The 22,430-nt window shown below is 40.6% G+C and overlaps 1 protein-coding gene across 1 annotated transcript in view; it reads left to right on the top strand.

The window, feature by feature from the left end:
- The window catches only part of SV2C (synaptic vesicle glycoprotein 2C), a 300,901-nt gene that overhangs the window by 242,728 nt on the left and 35,743 nt on the right, over positions 1 to 22,430 (top strand). The window contains exons 5-9 of the mRNA XM_058275057.2: positions 9,330 to 9,463; positions 9,909 to 9,998; positions 18,630 to 18,740; positions 19,165 to 19,253; positions 22,097 to 22,261. Coding sequence (XP_058131040.1) covers positions 9,330 to 9,463; positions 9,909 to 9,998; positions 18,630 to 18,740; positions 19,165 to 19,253; positions 22,097 to 22,261 — 589 coding nt within the window. The remainder of the gene's footprint in view (positions 1 to 9,329; positions 9,464 to 9,908; positions 9,999 to 18,629; positions 18,741 to 19,164; positions 19,254 to 22,096; positions 22,262 to 22,430) is intronic.

Raw genomic sequence — 22,430 nt, forward strand, 5'->3', positions numbered from 1 at the left:
GGAGCATATTACAAATAAACAGAGAGACTAAGGAGGACATACATCCTTTAGAGAGAGAGTGAGAGACTACCAAGTGCATGGGCAAAAACATACACACAGCATGGAACAAGAAGATAACACTTGACAGCTAACTAAGTAGAGAAGGACCTGAATGGCACTGAATGGATTAAACCTCAGCAGCTGACAGAAGAATCTATGCCTGAAGAAACTACAGTCTAAGCTGACCAGCACTGTACTATAGGTCAGCCAGTTCTCTTCTATGTTCAAATTGTATTTGTAGACCAATTTCCTCCATAGGCTGAAAACTGCTAAGTTCATGTTGCATTCATCCTTTCTAACCATTGATGAGATGTTTAGAGCAGTTAAGTGAGAAGGACACTCAACAAGATAGAGGGCACATATGAAAAACCCACTGCTAACAGCTTACTCAATAGTGAAAGACAGAAAGCTTTCCTTCTAAACTCTGGAACAAGACAAGGATACCTACTGTCACCACTGTTATTCAATATTGTACTGGAAGTTCTAACCAGAGCAGTTAGGCAAGAAAAAAAAGCAATAAAAGACATCCAAATTGGAAAGGAAAAAGTAAAACTTTCCCTATTTGCAGATGGTATGATCCTATCTGTAGAAAGTCTCAAAAAGTCTACAACAAAGCTACTAGAACTGATAAATGAATTCAACAAAGTGGCAGGGTAGAAGATCAACACCTAAAAATCAGTAGTGTTTCTATATAGTAGTAATGAGCAGTTTGAGGAGGAAACCAATAAAAAATCTATTTAAAATAACAACTAAAAGAAATAATATCTAGGAATAAATTTAGCCTAGAATGTAAAGGACTTATATGTGGAAAACTATCAAACTTTGCTAAAAGAAATGAAAGAAGACCTAAATAAATGGTGTAACATTTCATGCTCATGGATTGGAAGACTAAATATTTTTAAGATGTCAATCCTACCCAAAGTTACTTACAGATTCAACACAACCCCCCACAGCCTTCTTTGCAGAAATTGAAAACCCAATCATCAAATTTATTCTTGAAAAAGAACAACAAAGTTGGAAGAGTCACACTTCCCAATCTTTAATCTTATTAAAGGGAAGCAGATGTGGCCCAAGTGATAGGGCTGCCTGCCTAAGTTCAATCCCTGGGGCTTCCTGGTGAAAAAGAAGCAGAGAAAGCATACCTGTGGAGCAATCCAGTGCCCATGTGGCGAGCCAGTGCCTGTGTGGCGAGCCAGTGCCTGCGCAGCAAGCCAGTGCCCACACAAGTGAGTCAGGCAGCAAGATGATGACACAACAAAAAGAGAAATGAAGGGGAGAGTCAAGGTGAAGCATAGTGAAACCAGGAACTGAGGGGTGCAGCTAACGGGAACCTCTCTCTACATGAGAGGTCCCCAGGATCAAATCCCAGTGAATCCTAGAGGAGAAAAAATAAGAGAAGACCAAAAGAGAAATAGATACAGAAGATCACACAGTGAATGGATACAGACAGCAAAAACAGCAGGGCGGGGGGAGGAGGAAGGGAAGGGGGGAAATAAATAAATCTTTTTTTAAAAAACTTATTAAAAGCCACAGTGATCAAAACAGCGTAGTACTGGCACAAGGTTAGATATATAGGCCAATAGAATCAAATTGAGACTTCAGAAATAGACCCTCACATCTATAGTAGTTAATATTTGACAAGGCAGCCAAGTCCACTCACTTGGGAAAGATTAGCTTCTTCGAAAAATGGTGTGGCAGAGCTAGATATACATATGCAAAAGAATGAAAAGGGACCCCTATCTCCCTCCATATACAAAAATTAACTGAAAATGGATCAAAAACATAAATATAAGAACCAGGACTATCAAACTCTAGAAGAAAACATAGGGAAGCATCTTCAGGATCTTGTGTTAGGCAATGGTATCTTAAACTTCACACCCAAAGCACAAGCAACAAAAGAAAAATTAAATGGGACCTCATCAAAATTAAAAACTTTTGTGCATCAAGGGACTTTAACATGAACATGAAAATACAACCTACTAATAGGAAAAATATTTGGAAACCACATATTTATATATCCAGAATATAAAAAGATATCCTACAACTCAACATTTAAAGGACAAACAACCCAATTTAAAAATGAGCAAAAGATTTGAATGGATATCTCTCCAAAGACGATGCACAAATAGCTAAAATATACATGAAAAGATACTCAACATCATTAGCTATTATGAAAAAGCAGATCAAAACCACAAGGAGACACCATTTCACACCCACTAGAATGGCTACTACTATTTTAAAAAGAACAGGGAAGTAGATGTGGCTTAAGTGATAAGACCTCCACCTACCATATGGGAGGACCCAGATTCAATCGCTGGGGCCTCCTGGTGATAAAGAAGAGAAAGTGAGCCTGCATGGCAAGCCAAGTACCCATGTGGCAAGGTGAGTGCCCATGCAAGTGCCCACATGGTAAGCTGAGTGCCCATGCGAGTACCTGAGTGGGGAGCCAGTGCCAGCGCAGTGAGCTAGTGCCCTCATGGTGAGCCGAGTGCCTACATGGCAAGCCGAGTGCCTGCACAGTGAGCCAGCACCCGCACAAGTGAGTCATGCAGCAAGATGATGATGCAACAAAAGAGAGATGAAGGGGAGAGTCAAGGTGAAGCACACCAGAGACCAGGAACTGAGGCAGCGCAATTGACAGGGAAACTCTCTCCACATTACAGGTCCCCAGGATCGAATCCCTGGTGAATCCTAGAGGAGAAAGACGAGAAGAGAAGACAAAAAGAGAAATAGATACAGAAGATCACACAGCGAATGGGCACAAACAGCAAAAACAGCAGGAAAGGGAAGGGGAGGGAAAGAAAATAAATAAATAAAAAATACATTTATAAAAAAGAACAGAAGGGAGTAGATGTAGCACAATGGCTGAGCTACTGCTTCCCATAAACAAGGTCCTGGTTTCAATCCCCAGTACCTCCTAAAAACAAAAACAAGAAAACAAAAAACCAACTCTCATTGGGGAGTAAATGTAACTCAGTGGTTAAGAACCTGCTTCCCACATACAAAGTCTTGGATTCAATCCCTGGTACCTCCTTAAAAAAAAAGAAAGAAAGAAAGAAAAGGAAAAGATCAGAAAATTACAGAATTTTACTGAAAATTACAGAAATTACAGAAAATTGGAGAGATATAGAGAAATAGAAACACTCATTCATTGCTGGTGGGAAAGTACAATGGTGCAGCTGCTGTGGAAGACAGTTTGGCAGTGCCTCAGAAAGTTTAGAATTAACATTTGACCTGCAATCCCACTTTTCGGTATATACTCAAAAGAATTGAAAGCAGGGGTGCAAACAGATATTTGCACACTGATGTTCAAAAAGGCATTATTCATAATTGCCAAAAGAGAGAAACAATCCACATGTCCATCAACTGACAAATGGATAAATAAAATGTGGTATATACTTACAATGGAACATTATTCAGACATAAAAAGAAATTAAGTCCTGATACACGCAACAACGTGGATGAACCTGGAAGACATGATGTTAAGTGAAATAAGCCACACACAAAAAGACAAATATTGTATGATATCACCAATATGAAATAGTTAGAATAAGCAAACTCATGGAGTCAGAATCTGGAGTATAGGTTACCAGGGGCCAGGTTTGGGGGTAGAGAATGGGAAGTTAATGCTTGAGTTAGTTTACAGAGTTTCTATTTGGGTTGGGTAAAGTTTTGGTAATGGGTGGTGGTGGTGGTAGTATACTGTTGTGAATGTAATTAACAGCACTGAATTATTTAGGTAAATATGGCTAAAGAGGGAAATTTTAGGTTGTATGTATGGTACCAGAATAAAAAAAAAAAATTGTTTTAATTCAACCAAAGGAAAAAAGCTAAACCATTTTAGCACTCTTAAAAAAATCACTACATTTCAGTGTAATTGTTTACACTGAGTCACACACTCATGCAAATCTAGTCATCTTATGCAAATAAAGACCTTAGTACTGAAACTGGGAACTAAATAAAATGTTTCCTTCTCAACCTTTGGAAATTTACTATAAAATTAGAAATAATGACATCTGCAGATGCATGCACAACAAAAGGTTAGAAATATAAGTTTAGATTTGACTAAATGGTATATAATGTAATGTAATAAACAATTCTTACCTAAAGATTTATATACATATATTTCCTACCTAATAAATAAATAAATATATACCTCAGTGGACTAGATATAGAATGGTTTGCAGGAACTGTTGTATCCATAAGCATTTGGAATTTCAAGGAAAGGGGATATCAACTATAATGGGAGTGACCAGGGACCTGTGATTTCATTAGCTTGTTAAGATAAGGCAGTAATCAGAAAGAACATGCAATCTGTGAAACTCCTTAAATTTATCATCTATGTAAATGCATGATCGATCTTTACATTTGAAAACAAGTTATTTTGTGAGAAAAGTTAAATGGGCAAGAGAAAAGTAAGAGAGCAATCAGAGGCAGTATATTGTACTGGGGAAAGCGTACCAAGAAAAGGATTTTCAGACTGTTTCCGGCTTTACTGCTAACTAGTCTTATAATGTAACTGCTCAAGTGACTCAGCTAATGCAATTGTTAGTCTTTCAATTCTAATTCATTGAGTATATTCTGTGCCCAGCATTATTCTGGGGATACAGTGGTGAACAATGTATGCAAAGTCCCTGCTCTCAAGGAGTTTATGTTCTGGAGTGGTAACAATCAATCAGTCAACCACTATCCAGTGTAATTTCAGGTGGTGAAAGGTTCAGCAAATAAAAATAAGTCAAAGTGAAGAGAGAGAACAGGGTGGGGTGGAGGATGGGAGTTGGGGTGGTATCTTTTTCAAGATATATTTTGAGGTGGGAGGTGGATGTGGTTCAAGTGATAGAGCTTCTGCCTACCGTATGGGAGGACCTGGATTTGATCCTTAGGGTCCCTGGTAAAAAAGAAGAGAAATCATGCCCATGTGGCAAGCCAGTGCCTGCACGAGTGCCCATGTGGTGATCCAGTGAGTCACACAGCAAGATGATGATGCATCAGAAGAGAGACAAGGGGAGAGTCAAGGTGATGTGCAGCAGAAACCAGGAACTGAGGTGATGCAATCGATAGGGAACCTCTCTCCACATCAGCGGTCTCCAGGATCAAATCCCGGTAAATCCTAGAGGAGAGAAAATGAGAAGAGAAGACAACACAGACAGCAAAAACAGCAGGGCAGGAGGAGGGGAAGGGGGGCGGGAATACATAAATACATAAATCTTTTTTTTTTTTAAGATACTTTGAGCTGAGGCATGAATTAAGACTGGCTGTTGGATTGGATATTGGCCTGAGAAAGACAAGAGTCAGTGATGACCTCAGGATTTTGGGCCTGAGCAATTGAGTACATGCTTGTGACATTTACTTGATTAGAAATAGTAGAGCAGCTTTGGGGGGATGTAAGAATTCATTCTGGGACATATTATGCTTGACTCACTCTTACAGAAGAGGAGATGCGGAGGAAGCTGTTAAGCATGAAGTTGGAACTCTCTGTCTCAACTATGAAATGCACATTTAATTGAGTCATCTACAAGACCCTTCCAATTCCAATTTTTGTGATTTTATGAACTACTATGAGCTAGAAATCAAAGCAAAGGAAGGAATTGCATACTAAAGAAGAAAAAGTAGGAAAGAAAACAAAATCAGTAATTAATGGAGAGAAACAAACTTGTTCATATAAATAATTGACCAAGATAGGAGGAAAAACTAATTAAAATGGAATAAGAATAAAATAGTTCCTATCTGATATGTACACCTTTTGTTTCCATGAAACATAAAATAAATTCTCTGAGAGGAAGGAAGGAAGGAAGGAAGAAAGGAGGGAGGGCGGGAGGGAGGAAGGAAGGGAGGGAGGGAGGGAAGGAAGAAGAAAGAAAGAAAAAAGGAAGGAAGGAAGGAAAGAGAAAAGAGGGAAGGACAACATTCCGAAGACCAGGTGTCAAGAGAGATCCTGACCTTGGAGAGGCATCTAGAGACTCTGATCAAAAGCAGGGAAACTGAGGTTTCATAAAGAAGAGCTAAAATGTTCTGTTTAACTTTTTGCTTACAACTTAACTTTGTTTTCGAATGTAAAGATCAATCATGCTTTGTAGCTTTATGGAGTTTCACAGACTACATGTTCTTTCTGGTTCCTACCTTACCTTCACAAGATTGATTTATATCAATCAAGTTAGTGATAAAGCTGTAAGTAGAAAGTTTATTTCTAGTTTCCCTATTGCTGCTGTAAAAAATTACTGCAAACTTGGTGGCTTAAAACAATGCAGATTTATTTATTATCTTATAGTTCTGGAGGTTAGATGCTTAAAATGAGTTGGTAGGGCCATGTTCTTCTAGAGGCGCCAGCAGAGGATCCATTTCCTTGCCTTTTCCAGCTTCTAGACACCACACATATTCCTTGGCTCATGGCCCGTTCCTTCCTCCATCTTCAAAGCCATCAGTTGTGAAATCTCCTCTCTGACCAGTGCTTCCTTTGCCATCTCCTCTCACTCTGACTCTCCTGCCTCCTTCCTTCCCTTATATGGACCCTTGTGATTACATTGGACTCACCCGGATAATCTGGGATAATCTTCCCATGGCAAGATCCTTAATCACATCTGCAAAGTCCCTTTTGCCACATAAGGTAACACATTCACAGGTCCTGGGATTAGAACGCAGATGTCTTTTGCAGGGGTACAGGGAGGGGTTATTATTCTGTCTGTTACAAGAAGCTCCCTGCTCTCATCAGTGCAGTAAGACTTTCTCCTTGCTTGGATAACTTCATCCTATTTTACTTGGCAAAACTGCACCTTCTGGGCTCTTTTTTTTTTTTTAAACAGAGGCAACAAGGGCCTTCTCTTTGTCTTCCATCTTTCCCCCTGTACTTCTGGACTTACCAATTCATGACTATGGAATGTGGCTGTAGCCTGAAACTTAAAACTTTGCATTTGCTTGGCTCAACCAACTAAAGCTTTTCTTTTTCATCCAGTGCTTAAAATAATAGGATTTAGAGTCTTTTAAAAAGAAGTTCTTTATGTATGAAATTAATATGGTGTTTTTTCTCTGTTCTATCAGAGAATTTCTTCCACTTCTTGATATCTGAGACTTTTGAATGTCTCCTAGAGAAAACATTGAGAGCAGTCATCTACAGCTGAACGTTGTGCTATAGTTAATTTAGCAACCCATGTGATCCTCATGAATTAAATGCCCATAAAAATTTTACTACTTTAAGATTGACAAAGCATGTCATCATTTATAAACAAAGCCTGTGTTTAAGAATTAGTGAGGGAAGTGGATGTTGCTCAACTGATAGAGCATCCACCTACCACATAGGAGGTCCAGGGTTCAAACCCAGGGCCTCCTGGCCTGTATGGTGAGCTGACCCACACGCGGTGCTGCTGTGTGCAAGGAGTGCCCTGCCACACAGGGGTGTCCCTGCATAGGGGAGCCCCACACGCAAGGAGTGCACCCCACAAGGAGAGCTGCCCCACGTGAAAAAAGTGCAGCCTGCCCAGGAGTGGTGCTGCATACATGAAGAGCTGATGCAGCAAGATGACACAAGAAAAAGAGACACAGGGAGGCGAACTTGGCCCAGTGGTTAGGGCGTCCGTCTACCACATGGGAGGTCCACAGTTCAAACCCCAGGCCACCTTGACCCATGTGGAGCTGGCCCATGCACAGTGCTGATGCACACAAGGAGTGCCCTGCCACACAGGGGTGTCCCCCGTGTAGGGGAGCCCCACGCGCACGGAGTGCGCCCCGTAAGGAGAGCCGCCCAGCGCGAAAGAAAGTGCAGCCTGCCCAGGAATGGTGCCGCACACATGGAGAACTGACACAACAAGATGACGCAACAAAAAGAAACACAGATTCCCCTGCCGCTGACAACGACAGAAGCGGACAAAGAAGAACACGCAGCGAATAGACACAGAGAACAGACAACTCGGTGGGGGGGGGGGGGGGAGGGAAGGGGAGAGAAATAAATAAATAAATCTTTAAATAAAAGAGAGAGAGAGACACAGATTCCCGGTGCCACTGAGAATGCAAGCAGACACAGAAGAACACACAGCAAATGAACACAAGAGAGCAGACAACGGGGTGGGGAAGGAGAGAGAAATAAATTAAATAAATCTTTAAAAAAAAATTAGACAGTGTACATGCACATACATGAAGCCCATGCCAGCGTATAACTTTCTGCCTTGAATCCTGGCGCAGAAGATTGTGATATGTAGATTCAACTCTGTGGCCTTGAGAAAGTTCTGTCACCTCCAGAATCTCACCTCCTTCCATGTAAACAATGAATAATTATACTAATCTCCCTAATGGATTATCCTGATCGTCCCTAAGTTGTTCATAAGAAGACTTAAAAATGCCAAGCATTACTATAAATTAAATTTTCACCTCACATAATTCACTAATGCCTCTATAAGCCACCTCTGTTTTCCAGGAGATTTGATGTGCCTCATTATTTTTCATTCAGAATCATACTTGAGTTTTTCTTTCAACTATTTTATATTCATTCAAATAGTGGCTTTCAGTTCTTGAAGAGATTTGTTTGTATCCAATATGCTTGCTTTTGTTACAATAAAAATACTATTTAGAAATTTAAAGTCCTCTTGCTCTATTCTATGTCTATGTATTGGATGACAGTGATTCATAGTAATTGTGCTGATGAGAGTGCTGACAGGAAGTTGATGACACCCTCAGAAGGGGTCTTTGAAAAGGGACTGTTTCCAAAGTTGTGAGAATGGAGAGGGCACCTCGGAGCTACTCGCAGGACATTCTGTACCCCGCAATGGGCAAAAGGACAAGAGCTGGGGCTGTGGAGGAGGACCCGAGGATGCGCACACCCACTGCCAAACCACCACCAGGCGCGAGGAGGGCAGAGGGCACGTGAGGGGAACAAACACCCGAAATGCAGCCCTCTTCCTGGTCTCCTTTATTCACGTTCCCCTGGGGGGCAGTCTCAGAGGTCAGTTTCCTGGCTCATGGCAGGGTGGAGAAGAGAGGAGGCTGGTCTGGAGGCGCAAACTGATGACACCCAGCCTATTACCCCAAACTGACGTACCTTTGCTTTTGGAATTTGCTTGTGCATAAACATACCTGCGCTCCCGTAGCTGGGCCTGGATCCCTTAGGGTCCCGGCACCTTTCTCCTCAGCGCTGCCTTTGCTGGTCCCAAACTTGAGCTGGTCGCGGTGGCTAAAGCCCGCATCAGCCCGCTCTGTGTTAGGAGCCCTCGACTAACACATTCACGGTGTCTGTGGAGACCTCGTTTTCCCAGCAGGCGGTCTGCATGGACCTCTCCCTCACTCTTCCTGTGCTCCTTTTCCAGGCTGGAGCTTCAGCATGGGGTCGGCCTACCAGTTTCACAGCTGGCGTGTGTTCGTGATCGTCTGCGCGCTCCCTTGCGTCTCCTCTGTGGTGGCCCTCACGTTCATGCCAGAAAGCCCTCGGTTCTTGTTGGAGGTGAGGCTTGTTTTCACAAATACCCAAGAGACCCCCATCCATTGGAAAGAGCTCCTTGTTCAATTCTAGCAAAGCATATGTGTCTCCTCGGGAGGTACATTCTTCCTCCCTCTTATGAAATTATGGGGGGTTTGGTTTCATGGAAACATGCTTTAAACTGTCAGCACATGAAAAATGCTGCCTTGTGGCCAGAAAGCATGAATGCGTCCCCCCAGCAAGAAACTCTTCACTCAACAAGGAGGACATGGCTTGTTGTTTTATAAATGAAATTTTACCACCCAAAGATGCAATTTCTGCTTTAAGGCATATCCAATGAGCTGATAATGTACTCAGTAATGTCCAAGTAGACTGTAAGTTGCCATGAGACATACCTAAATACATTTGCACAATTACTCCCAATTTGACTGGACAGTATTGCACATCACTGTCTACTCACATTTCTTAGGTTGGAAAACATGATGAAGCTTGGATGATTCTGAAGTTAATTCATGACACGAATATGAGAGCACGGGGCCAGCCTGAGAAGGTCTTCACGGTAAGTACCGCTCCTCTGTGCCACGGTTTTGTAGCTTTCTTTGTAAAGAGCCAGATAGTAAATATATTAGGTTTTGCAAGCAATATAATGTTTGTCACAACTACTCAACTCTGCCATTGTCACACAAAAACACTGTGCACAACACATAAACTAATTGTCATGGCTATGTTCCAGTAAAACTTTATTCCCAGAAATAGGCAGAGGGCCAGATTTGGCCCACAGGCCATGCTTGCCGTCCTCTGCCTATGCCTGTCGAGGATGCCAAGGTTCAGTGGTTGGTTAAATGATGATGCCACCCCATGAGATGGTATGAAGGTAGAAAGACATTTTAATCTAAGACTTTTCTCTGACTCCTGGCTTTAGCACCAGCAAGCAAGAGGCCCTTGGTTGTCGAGACCACCAGCTGATTCTCCTTAATGTGTTATCAGTGAAGATCTGGGCCTCTGTCAGTTTGTCTCATTTCCTTTGCTAGGCCAACTGCTCTTGCCAAAGGGCTGCTGATACAAAGTGCCAGAAATCTGTTGGCTTTTATAAAGGTATTTATTTGGGGTAAATGCTTACAGTCCCAAGGCCATGGAAAGTCAGTTGCCTCATATTGAAGCAAGATGGCGGGCAGTCTCTGCCTGGTCTCTCCTTCCCCTCTGGACTTCCTCTTCCTCTCAAGCTCCAAGGGTCCAGTGTCTTGAGGCTTCATGCTTGGGTGATCCTGAAGTCCCTTCTCTCCTGGCACAGGGCTTGTTTTTCTCCAGGCCTCCTATATCAGTCTTGACTGTTCTGCTCTCTTCCCAAAGTCAGCTGTAAGCTCTCAGGCAAATGTCTCATCTCTCCAGGTCTCAGAAGTTTGAGCCTTCTCCTTTCTGTCACATGGCAGGATCAAAAATGGCAGAGCTCTCTCTTCCTCTATGTGTCTTTCTGTCCCTGTGAGTCTGTTTATATCAGACCTGGCAAGGGGGCAGGGACTCAACCTTAGTCACACCCTAACCTTAACAGGTAATCTAATCAAAGACATCTCAGCTGAATTTAATGCAATCAAAGGGTATCACACCCAGAGAAATAGATTAGTTTACAAACATAATCTTTCTGTTTTTAGAATTCATAAAATAATCTCAGACTGTCACAACATCTAAGTAAGAAAGGAAAAATATCTGAAGTAAGTCCCACCTTATCAGTAATGTTAGTGGCTAACCTATGGAATATTAGTGGATTAAACTCACCAATCAAAAAACACAGATTGGCAGAATGGATAAAAAAGCAGGATTCAACTATATATTGTTTATAAGAGACTATTCTTAGATCCCAAGACACAAATAAGTTGAAAGTGAAAGGATGGAAAAAGATATTCTTTGAATATAGTAAGCAAAAGAGAACTGGGGTAGCTATACTAATATTGGACTTTAATTCAAAATCTGTTACAAGAGACAAGGAAGGACACTATATATTAATAAAGAGTCAATCCGCTAAGACGAACTAACCATTGAAAACATTTAAGCACGTAACCACAATGCCCCAAAATTCATAAGGCAAACACTGGCAAAATTGAAGGGAGAAATAGACACCTCTATAATAATAGTGGAACTTCAATACACCGCTTTCAAAATGGATAGAACAAAAAGACAGATGAACAGAGAACTTGAATGATAGGATAAATGAATTAGATCTGACAGACATCTACAGAACACTGTACCCAAAATAATGAGAAACACATTTTTCTCAAGTATACATGGATCATTCTCGAAGATAGACCACATGTTGGGTCGTAAAACAAATCTCAATAAATTTACAAAGACTTAAATTGAGTCAAAGGCCAAAATCAACCTTATGTCTTTAATATGAAAGACTGGCACAAAATACCCCTCATTAGAGTAAATGCTGGTCTCTGAGCTTCCAGGAACATTTTTCAAGTGGACAGTCTCCTTATCCCCCTGACAAAGGGAGAGGCTCACAACAGTCACATGACCTTTTTTTCTGAGATATCAGGCATTAGCCTTCATAACTCCAAGGCCTTACCAGATTTTGGGAAACTTTGTAATATCATAAAATTATTTAGTGAAAGTAACCTGATGAGAACTGGTAATAAATAAGTGAGAAAGCAATATAATGAAAGCAGAATAACTGACCATGAAACTAAGCTCTGGGTTTCCTGACAACCAAGGCAAAAGATAAATTTGATGGATTACATAGGTTTCAATTAAAAGTAAATGGTGGGAAGTGGATGTGGCTCAAGCAGTTGGGTGCCCGCCTATCACACAAGAGGTCCCGGATTCAGTTCCTGGTGCCTCCTAAAGAAGACAAGTGAGACAGCAAGCTGATGTAACAAGCTGGTACAGTGAACTGATGCAACAAGATGATGCAACAAAATGATACAATGAGGAAACTCAATGGGAGGCACAACAAATAGGGAGCAGAGGTGGCTCAAGCAATTGGGCACCTCCCTCCCAAATAGGAGGTTCCAGGTTTGGTTCCCACTGCCTCCTAAAGGAAAAAGAAGATGAGTAGACACAGAGAGCACACAATGAACAGACACAGAGTGTGGACAGTGAGCACAAACAATGAAGTGGGGGAGAGAAATAAATAAATTTTTTTTAAAAAAGGTAAATGGTGGGAGCAGCAGATGTGGCTAAAGTAATTGATTGCCTGCTTCCCACATGGGAAGCCCCAGGTTCGGTTCTCAATGCCTCCTAAAAAAAAGCAAAAATAAACAACAAGCAAAACAACTCAGGGGAGCCGATTTGACTCTGTGGTTGAGCACTGGCTTCCCACATATGAGGTCCCAGTTTCAATCCCCAGGCCCTGGTACCACAAAAAAAAAAGTAAATGGTAAGATATCCATTTCCCAGGAAAGATCAACTTCATCCTGTTCTAAATTGAGAGTTGTATTCATAAGCTTTATTATAAGGAACACTGAACAATATATAATGGACATTATCTTCAAGAACAGTTTTATATGAAAGCAAATGTTTTATACATGGTCATTTTGTGAAGTCAATGATTAATATTAAATCAAAATTCAGTGAAAGAAGGCAGCCATGTGAAAAGCCAGGGAAAGGTAATCCAAATACATCTCTTTGATTCAATCTGTCTTGACATTAACATAACTATAAAAGAATCGGAGATTTCTGAAATATATACCTTGTTATATTGCATATGCATGTACACATGTGTGCACACAACGCATACCCAACTTCACATTTTACTGACTTCCTGTTGCTCTCAGAATAGACAGAAACTCTCAATCTGCCCACCAGGCCCTGCACAGTCTAGTCCCTGCCTGCTTTCCAGGTTCTCACTCTGCACCTCGTCCTCACCACTCTACCTAATCCTCCTGTACTGCCCTTGAACATGTTATTTCTCTCCATGGATTATTCATTCATTCTCTAATTCCATTTATTCTCAATGAGGAAACCCAGTCTAAATTAACGAAAATAGAATGCATGGAATTTGGGGAAGAAACAATGATTTTTCAATCTTTTGATATATGCAGTAATATAATTAAACTGAAAATGTTTTGTCTGAGATAGGCCTAGGGGAACATACAGTAAGAAAAGAACTTCAGTGGCTTATAGATAATAACATAAGTCATGTATCAATTATAGGTCTTAAAACATGTGAATTAGCCTCTAATTAAACAGTCCCCTGTTGTCTTATTTATACATTACATTTGTTTAGGCAATCAGTTTTTCATTATGTAAAGATAGATTTCAGTCTGCACTCCATCCAAATTATCATGGACTCTTACTTAGCAAAATTTTTTATGCAATGTAATGGAGAAATGAAGATCATTGATTGATATTCTCCATTAAGAACGTGGAAATATGTGAGTAAACTGCCTTTTGAGTAGATGTACGATAGAGGAAGAATATATATATATATATATAAAGTACCATATATATATATTTATATATATATATAAAGCACTCAACCACTGAGCTATACCTGCTCCCTGAGGAAGAATATTTTTAAATAATTGGAGGAATCTTGCGATGTCATGAAGCTTCTGGATGTCATTTAACCCTTCCCAGCCAGATGAGGGTAAACTCTTTACCAAAGACCCTCTGAGAAGGTACCAGTGTAGGGCCTCATTGCCCTGCTTACCTTCCTTTTCTTCCAGAATGTTTGAGTTACCAGATCAACTCCTGGTCATCCATGTTAATTGTATCATAGAAAGATTATAGGGGAATAAGGATAAGAACACTCCAAATGGATGAATTGTCCCAAAGTAATTTATATGTGACTTTCAAGGTCATTATATGATTCTACCTTGAAAAAATGTCTTTTTCCTGGCTATGTCTACAATATAATAAGCTCCTCTTCCTGTCCTTCTACCTTAAGCCTTGCTGTTTTCCAGAGCTGTATTTTCAGTTAACTTCTCTTTTAAGTCTGTACATTTTCCTTAATTGATCTTGGCTACTTCCTGCATCTGTACCTCCTAATGGACAAATCTTCTGAGCTCCATACATCTATGTTTAAGGACTTTGTGGGCATCCTTCTATGTCCAATGGGCCCTTCAAATATTGTATTTCTAAATCTTAATTTATTCTTTTAAGAGTCTCCAAAATTCCTTCTTGTCTTACAATCCATCAGCAAGGAGTACAAGCACCACCCAAACCTGAAAACGAACCTATTTTCTTCCTTTCTTTTATCCCCACTATGTCCACAAAATCACTGTGTCCTATTAATTCTACCTCCTAAATAGTATTTACCACCCTTACTGCTACTGCTCTGGTTCAATACTCATCACTCACTACCCTCTGTCCTTGTACTATTCTTCAAGAATCACTAACTCTTTGTAGCTGTTCACTGCACTATTTTCTTTCATACCTCTGGACGTTGGCACATGGTATTCCTCCCATTTAAGATGCCCTCTGTTCTACTTTACTTTGTTGCCAAAGCAGATACTATAAAATGGGTTATTCTTTAGCAGTGGGAATTTATTAGTTTACAAGCTTACAGTTTTGAGACTGAGAAAAAATGTCCAAATCAAGGCATCATCAGGCAATGCTTTCTCCCCAAAGACCAGCTGCTGGTGATCCTGGACTACTCTGTCCCATGACAAGACACATAGTAACATCTGCTGGTTTCTCCTCTCTCTTCCGGGTTTCATTGTTTTCAGCTTCTTGCTTCTGTGACTTTCTCTCTGTCTGAATTTTATTCTCTTATAAAGAACTCCAGTAAGAGGATTAAGACCCACCCTGAATGAGGTGGGTCACATCTTCAGATCCTACTCACTAAAAGATCCTACTTAAAATGGGTCCACACAAACAGGAATGGATTGACTTTAAGAATATACTTTTCTGGGTTACATACAACTTCATACCATCACATTCCACCCTCTGGACTCCAAAAAGATGTGTTATTTCTATATGTAAATTACATTAATTCCATTACAATATCCCAAAAACCTTAAGTCATTTCAGTAACAATCCTAAGTATAAAGTCTCATCAAAATCAATTATCAGCATGGTCTATCCCGGGGCACAATTCCACTCTGACTGTGGACCTGTGAAGGTATGGAACAAGTTATCTGTTTCCAATATATAACAGAGGAACAGTCATAGGATAAAAATCCCCATTCTCATAGGGAGAAACGGGAAGGAGAACAGGGGTCATAGGTCTCAAACAATTCCAAAACCCTGCAGGGCTTACTCAATTAGATTTCAAGGTCTGAGAGTCATCTGTAGAGCAATTCCTTATCTTCAAGACCTGATGGGAACTATGGTGTAAACTATTATCCATGTGGTGCAGCAGTGCTCCAAAATGTATTCACCAAATGCAGTGAATGTGCCACAATGATGAAAGAGGTTGTTGATGTGGGAGGAGTGGGGTGAGGGGGGTGGGGGGGTATATGGGAACCTCATTTTTTTAATGTAATGTTAAAAAACAAAGAGATCACAGAACCAAAAAAAAAAAAAGACCTGAAGGAGCAGGAATCCCACCCTTTCCAAGTGCTTTCACAGTTGTCATGCTCTCCCCATACACTGGGGTGACTGCTCCAACATCTTCAAGGATTGGGATAATGGCCAGGCTCTCAACTCCACTGTTGTAAAGCCTCGGGGTGGTGGCCAGACTCTAGGATCTACCCTTCTCCAGGGCTGAGGTTGCATCCAGCCTCTGCAATCCCCAAAGGCATCTGAGAAAGCTAAGGTGTAACAACAGAGTGGAAGGCCTGCCCTCTCCAAGCTCCGGGGCATACTTGCCGTTTCCACATTCATAGGTGGGTCTACTCTCTTGGCCCAAGATGTCTTCAGTCCACACCTCGGCTTCCACAGCTCTGCCTTTGAAGTCATTTTTCCTTCAGTCTGTCCCTTTCCTGTTCCTTTTAGTCCAGGCTGGCAGTGGTTCCGTTCATAGAGCTCTCTCAAAAAACTTGTCAGTTTTGCAAGTTACATGCGGGGATCCAAAGCATGATTCAGTAGGATTTTCCACAAATCCTTTCTGGTTAACTGCATTTCTAATCCTGATTGCACTGATATTGCTGACTGGTTTCACGTTTAGTTAAATCCTTACGTGGGGCACTATTCTCTGGGGAATCATTCCTGGAAGGTCAGAATTTTCCAAACCATCAATTTCTGGTTTCTCTGTGCTCTGGGGTTCAGTTTTCAGCTTATTCCTTTCCTCTCGCCTTTTACTATAAGCTTCAAGGAGAAACCAGGCAGCACTTTCCACATTTAGTTTGAAAATCTCTCAGCTAATTATCCAAGCTTGTAACTTTCAAAATCTACCTTCCATCTGATATCAGCACTCAATTTCACCAAGTCCTCTGCCACTTTAAAACAAGGTTCACCTTTCTTCCTAGTTTGCAATGACACATTCATCATATCTGTCTAAGGCCTCATCGGAAGTACCTTTAGCATCCATGTTTCTACCAATGTTCTCCTCCATGCCATATAGGTCTTTGTTCTCAAAACCTTTTTTTTAAAAAAACATTTCAGTATTTGTAATAGCAACACCTCACTCCTGGTACCAATCTGTATTTTAGTTTGCTGAAGCTGCTTAAGCAGATACCATAAAATGTGTTGATTTTTAACAGTGGGAATTTATTCGTTTACAAGCTTACAGTTTTGAGGCTGAGAAAAATGTCCAAATCAAGGTGACATCAGGTGATCATCATACACTACAATGTACTTTCCATAAGTCTCAGCTCAAATTCTGCAGTCCATGAAGCCTTCTCTCTTTGCACAATGTTTTTCTCTCATCTTAAAAGAGTGCTTTTCATGTTGTATGGTAATTGCTTGTAGAGAACTTTTTTTTTCATGTTTGCATCTCCAGGGTCTAGTATAGGACCTGATACGTAGTGAGAGCCCAGAATTTGATGAATAAATGAACACTGATGAATGGAAAAAAGGAAACTGCCCAATATAATATGTTGAATGATAAAAGCATCCCCATGGTTAAAAAAAATTTTTTTTTTAAGTGTCACAAAATAATCCTACATGTGGGCAATGAATTGACTTTATTTGGAAGTTCATACTTAGCTCAGAAATTATATTCATTAAGTATAGACATTTTTCTTTACATAGCCAGGAAGAGGCTATTGCCTGCTGGTATAATTTGAAAGAAGCCACAGGTCCCCAAATCACCTCTGTCAAAGGCCAGCCTTGGTAAATGAATTCCCACAATAAAATTGCTATTTTGGCATTGGCAGAATCTCCATAAAAATCTGTTCAAAAGTTATCCCTGGCAGAAGTAACCCTTATACACATTTTTGTATCCTCTCTCAGATTTGTCCAAAGCAGGTAAATGTTGATTAACAGAGGAATGTAGGTTCCACAAAGGAACCATTTTCTTTTTTTCTTTTCAGATTCATTCTCTGTGTTGAAAGCTTTGCTTCTCCTGACTCGGTTCTTTTCCTTAGCAACATGAGACTAACCTGAGTTATAGGTGCTGTTTTTCATGCTGAATCTCCATCATTTACTCCCCTTTATATCACTGAAAAATCAGTGCCCATGCTTGCAGTTGAAACTGATTCATTTGACTTTGGATCATGGTCACCTGTGAATCTTTGCTAACCAGTTGGGGGAGAAGGAAGAAAGAGGCCTGATCTTTCAGTGACCCTCTAAGAGTAGAAGATTGGTGAGAAAAAGCTGTATAAGGGCCAAATTCAACAAATAAAAAGGTTCCCAAAAAAGGTCTGAATAGTCACTCAAGTCTAAGCAAAATTACACATAATCCAGAAGCTACTCCATCTGGATGTTGTATCTGCTCATGTGTATCTTTGTAGTAATTATTCAGAGAATAGTGTTTTGGTTTCATATCATTCCACTACTACTTGCTCTTCCTACATTTCTCTTGGTATTCCCTCCCAAACATTCTTTACTCAATTTTTTAGGAGCCATTTGGATCTATACATTTATGATGATGTGTTCATATATATATGAACTGATTATCAAATACCTGCTTCCTTTTTATTAGAGTCCACTTTTGCTGCTTTAAAAACAAATTGTAAAAAAATAAAATAAAATTATTTTAAAAATTAAAAAAACAAATTGTGGGGAGTGGCTGTGGCTCAGTGGTATGAGGCTCCCGGTATGAGGTCCCAGGTTCCAGTCCTGGTGCCTCCTAAAAAAAAATTGTATGCCTAAACTCAGCAACTCCAGAGGAGAACTCAGCACTGCGTTCTGTTGCTCTTTACAGGTAAACAGAATCAAAACCCCAAAACAAATAGATGAGCTGATCGAAATTGAGAGTGATACAGGAACATGGTACAGAAGGTGTTTTGTTCGAATCCACACAGAATTGTATGGAGTAAGTAACAAGCCCCACCCTGACTTGCATTTGAGAGTAATCAGAAGAGAGGTTTAGCTAGAACATCCTTTGAATGGGGCACCTCCCCTTTCTGCCTAGGACCCCTGACTCCTGGACCAGGTAACTGGACCCTCTTGGGATCAGCAGGACAGCCAAAATATTCCATCTTTGGGAAGGGGAGGTGTTAGGCCAGGAGTCTTGGCCACTGGGGTGGACTGAAGTCTTGTCCATTGGCCTAAGGAATCAGAAAAAAAAGTGAAAATTCCAGTAATCGGTTTCCTATAGCCTTTAGCATTTACATTTTAAGTTAAATGAATTCACCCCAAAGAAAAGTCAACTTTTTATTCTTTAGTGGAAGGTTTGGGGAGTGGAGTTGACTGAATAACTGCCTAAATAAAAAAACTAACTCTCTAATATTTCACAGATTTGGTTGACTTTCATGAGATGTTTCAACTACCCAGTCAGGGAAAACACAATAAAGCTTACAATTGTCTGGTTCACCCTCTCCTTTGGGTAAGTGATGTTTGACTTCTTGGTGAGAAACATCTTTAAATTTCCACAATGTACCTCCAAGTCACACTGCTTCTTTTCTTGGCTGCTTGGTGCTGTTAGCCTGCTGTGAAAGAATTTTTTTTAAGTTTGCTGACAAATGTAGTTTTTCTAAACCAGTTATTTAATTTATCTTGTCATAAAGCTGGGATGCCAATGCCGTTGTACTTGGAACTTCTAATAGGACTTTGGAGACTTGTTCCCCGTTCCCTTCTCCCCTCCTTCTCTTGCCTCCAGCCACTTGGGCCTCTTTGCTCTTCCTTGAACATGCCAGAAGCTTTCCCATCCCCGGCCTTTGCACTGTTCACTCTCTCTGCCTGGACCTCTCTTCCCAGACATCTACACGGCTCCTTTCCTCACTGCCTTCCTGGCTCTCCTCAGAGTTCTCTTCTCAATGACACCTTCCCTAAGCAGCTTTTTAGATTGCAGCCCCTGGGTACTCCCTACTCCCTTCTCAGCTTTGTTAATCCCCATGGCACTTTCCACCTTCTGATGTATAAAGAACTTCTTTATTTTATATATCATCTATCTTCCTCTTCTGGAATCTCCAGGAGTATAGGGATTTTAAACTGTTTAGTTCACAGATTATATGTCCCTGGCACACAAGAGGGGCTGAATAAATAGATGCTGTCAAAAGAAAGAAAATTGCCATACAATTTCTAAGAAAGGAGGAAACAGGGAGACCATTTCAAAATTTTTCTTGCTAATAGTTGACATATTTATTCACTGTTGGAAAGTGTATATACAACTCTATATTGGTCTAGTTTGCCTTTTAGAAAAAGATACATAGATAATACTTTACACTTTCAGGCCAATTGGCTCTCAGTGCCTGCTAGAACTCAAACTTTATACTGCAAATTCTATGTCTTAACATCCCTAAGTAAAACGGGCCAGTGATCAAAGATCCTCATGTCTATGTGAGGTATAACGTAAGGAGAGAAAAGAAATCTGGGGTCAGAGAACTATATCCAGCTTGCTTCATCACTGGCCAGCTGTCTGACTTCAGGGCATATCTTAGTTTCAATTTCTTCATTTCTAAATTGAGTGGGCTGGTTTAGAAAATATAAAGTAACTCCCTGCCCCCCTCCCAAATTCTAGAAAGTTCAGTAGTCTATGAAAAAAGGAGGACTGAAAATGAATGTTCCCTGGGTGCCTACTATGTGCTAAGCACTGGGCGAAGCAAAGAAGACAAAAATAAACAAGACAAAAGTCCTACTCTGAAGGTGTAAAGGGTGCTAGGATAATAATATCTAGTTGCTTATTTTGTTTACTTATTTATCATTGACCAAATTTTAAGCTTTATGATTTCTTTCTTATCATATCCCCAGAACATCAACCAGTCCCTAGCATTGAGGGATGTTCAGTAAAGTTTTGGTGAATAAGTGAAAAACTAGCTGAAACACCTCTATTTTATTGATGATAGTCATTCTAGCTGCTTCCCACACTGTTGTCATTTTTAGTGTTTTCACCTTATTTACAGTATCCCTGAGTCATCTTCTATTCAGTAGCCACCATCCACATCCCAAAGTTATTAGCTCATGATCCATGAAGAGAAGGGATTGGAATCTATGGAATCTTGAGGTAGAGATGTCCCAGGAATCCTGATGACAATGACGATGATAAAAACTACTCATACTGTTTTTTGAGGACTCACTATGTGCTAGCTACTTTGCATTCCATTTCAGTTCAGGAAGGTAAATACTGTCATCATTCCCATTTTAGAAACAGACTGAGTCTTAGATAACTTGCTCAAGATCATAAGAGGCAAAGGCAGGATTCAAACCTGGCTTGTATCTCTGCAAAGGTTATGCCCATAACCAGTTCTTCCCCTGGGTGGCTGAGTGTAACCGGAGCAACCGTGAACAGTGGTTCTCAAACTTGAGCATGCATCAGAATCACTCAGAGAGCAGATTGTTAGGCTCACTGCCACAGTTTCCAATCAGGTAGGCTGGGTTAATAATACTTTAGTTAACCCAATTTGTCTAAAATAGTATTGTTTCAACGTATAATCAATATGAAGATTATTAATGAGATATTTTACATTCTTTTTTTTTTTCATATTAAGTCTTCAAAATCCTGTCTGTATTTTGCACTTAGAGCACATCTCGATTTGAAACTGCTCAATAGCCCCATGTGGTTAGTGGCTACCTTTCTGGACAGCCCAACAGCAGGATTCAGCTATTACCTGCTCGGTCAAGAGGCAGAAAGTTGTTTGTAATCACCTGTATTTTCAGATAATGACCTCAATGTCCCTGTTCACAGCCCTGAACCATTTCAGGAAATCAGGCTATCCCCCAGGCTCACTATACCTCAGCAGTGTAGGGACCAATTAGTACAAAGAGGTATGAAGCTCTCACAGATCACAGTTCTTGGATCCCAGGAATTTGCACCCCCAGACTAGGAGATAGGATTTCTTAGTGCACCCTGGGATGAGAGGAATGGCATGAGGGCCAGGATGCTGTGTGTGGGATGGGCTGTTTCTACACACCTCCTCTCTGAGGAAGGTTTCAGAAGTTACATACTTGGGGCTTTCCAAGGGGCGCACCCCCAGACCATCTCCCTAGCTTGAATTTGCAGGATAATCGTGTGTTGTGAGTGCGCGCGCACTCGTGTGTGTGTGTGTGTGTGTGTGTGTGTGTGTTGGGGGGGCGGTGGTTATTGACGATGATTCCTGATGTTATAGGCAGCGAGTCCTGATTGGATGTGCTTCTCTGGGAATGGCTACTTCTCTGAAAAAAGCTGGGGAGCTGCTCATTGCCTCTAGTGTAGTAGGGCCTTGACAAACCCAAATCCCTTTGTCTTTGCAGGTACTATGGATTATCTGTTTGGTTCCCTGATGTCATTAAACATCTGCAATCGGATGAATACGCACTGAGAATTATAAAAGTGAACAGGGAGAAATATGCAGATTTCAGTATTAACTTTACAATGGAAAATCAGATTCATACCAGTGTGGAATACGACAATGGCAGGTCTAGAAACTTTGAAATAACTCTATTTGCTATCCATTCACAAAAATTTATTATTTCTTATTAGCCTTCACTGCACTGACATGAGCAGGCTGAATGTGAATACCTCCAAATGGGTTTTAAGGAAAAAGTGCATGTATATCAGTTGCTTCACTTAAAACTACTTCTGAAA

The sequence above is a fragment of the Dasypus novemcinctus genome, chromosome 2, assembly GCF_030445035.2.
Source record: "Dasypus novemcinctus isolate mDasNov1 chromosome 2, mDasNov1.1.hap2, whole genome shotgun sequence".
Classification (NCBI taxonomy): domain Eukaryota; kingdom Metazoa; phylum Chordata; class Mammalia; order Cingulata; family Dasypodidae; genus Dasypus; species Dasypus novemcinctus.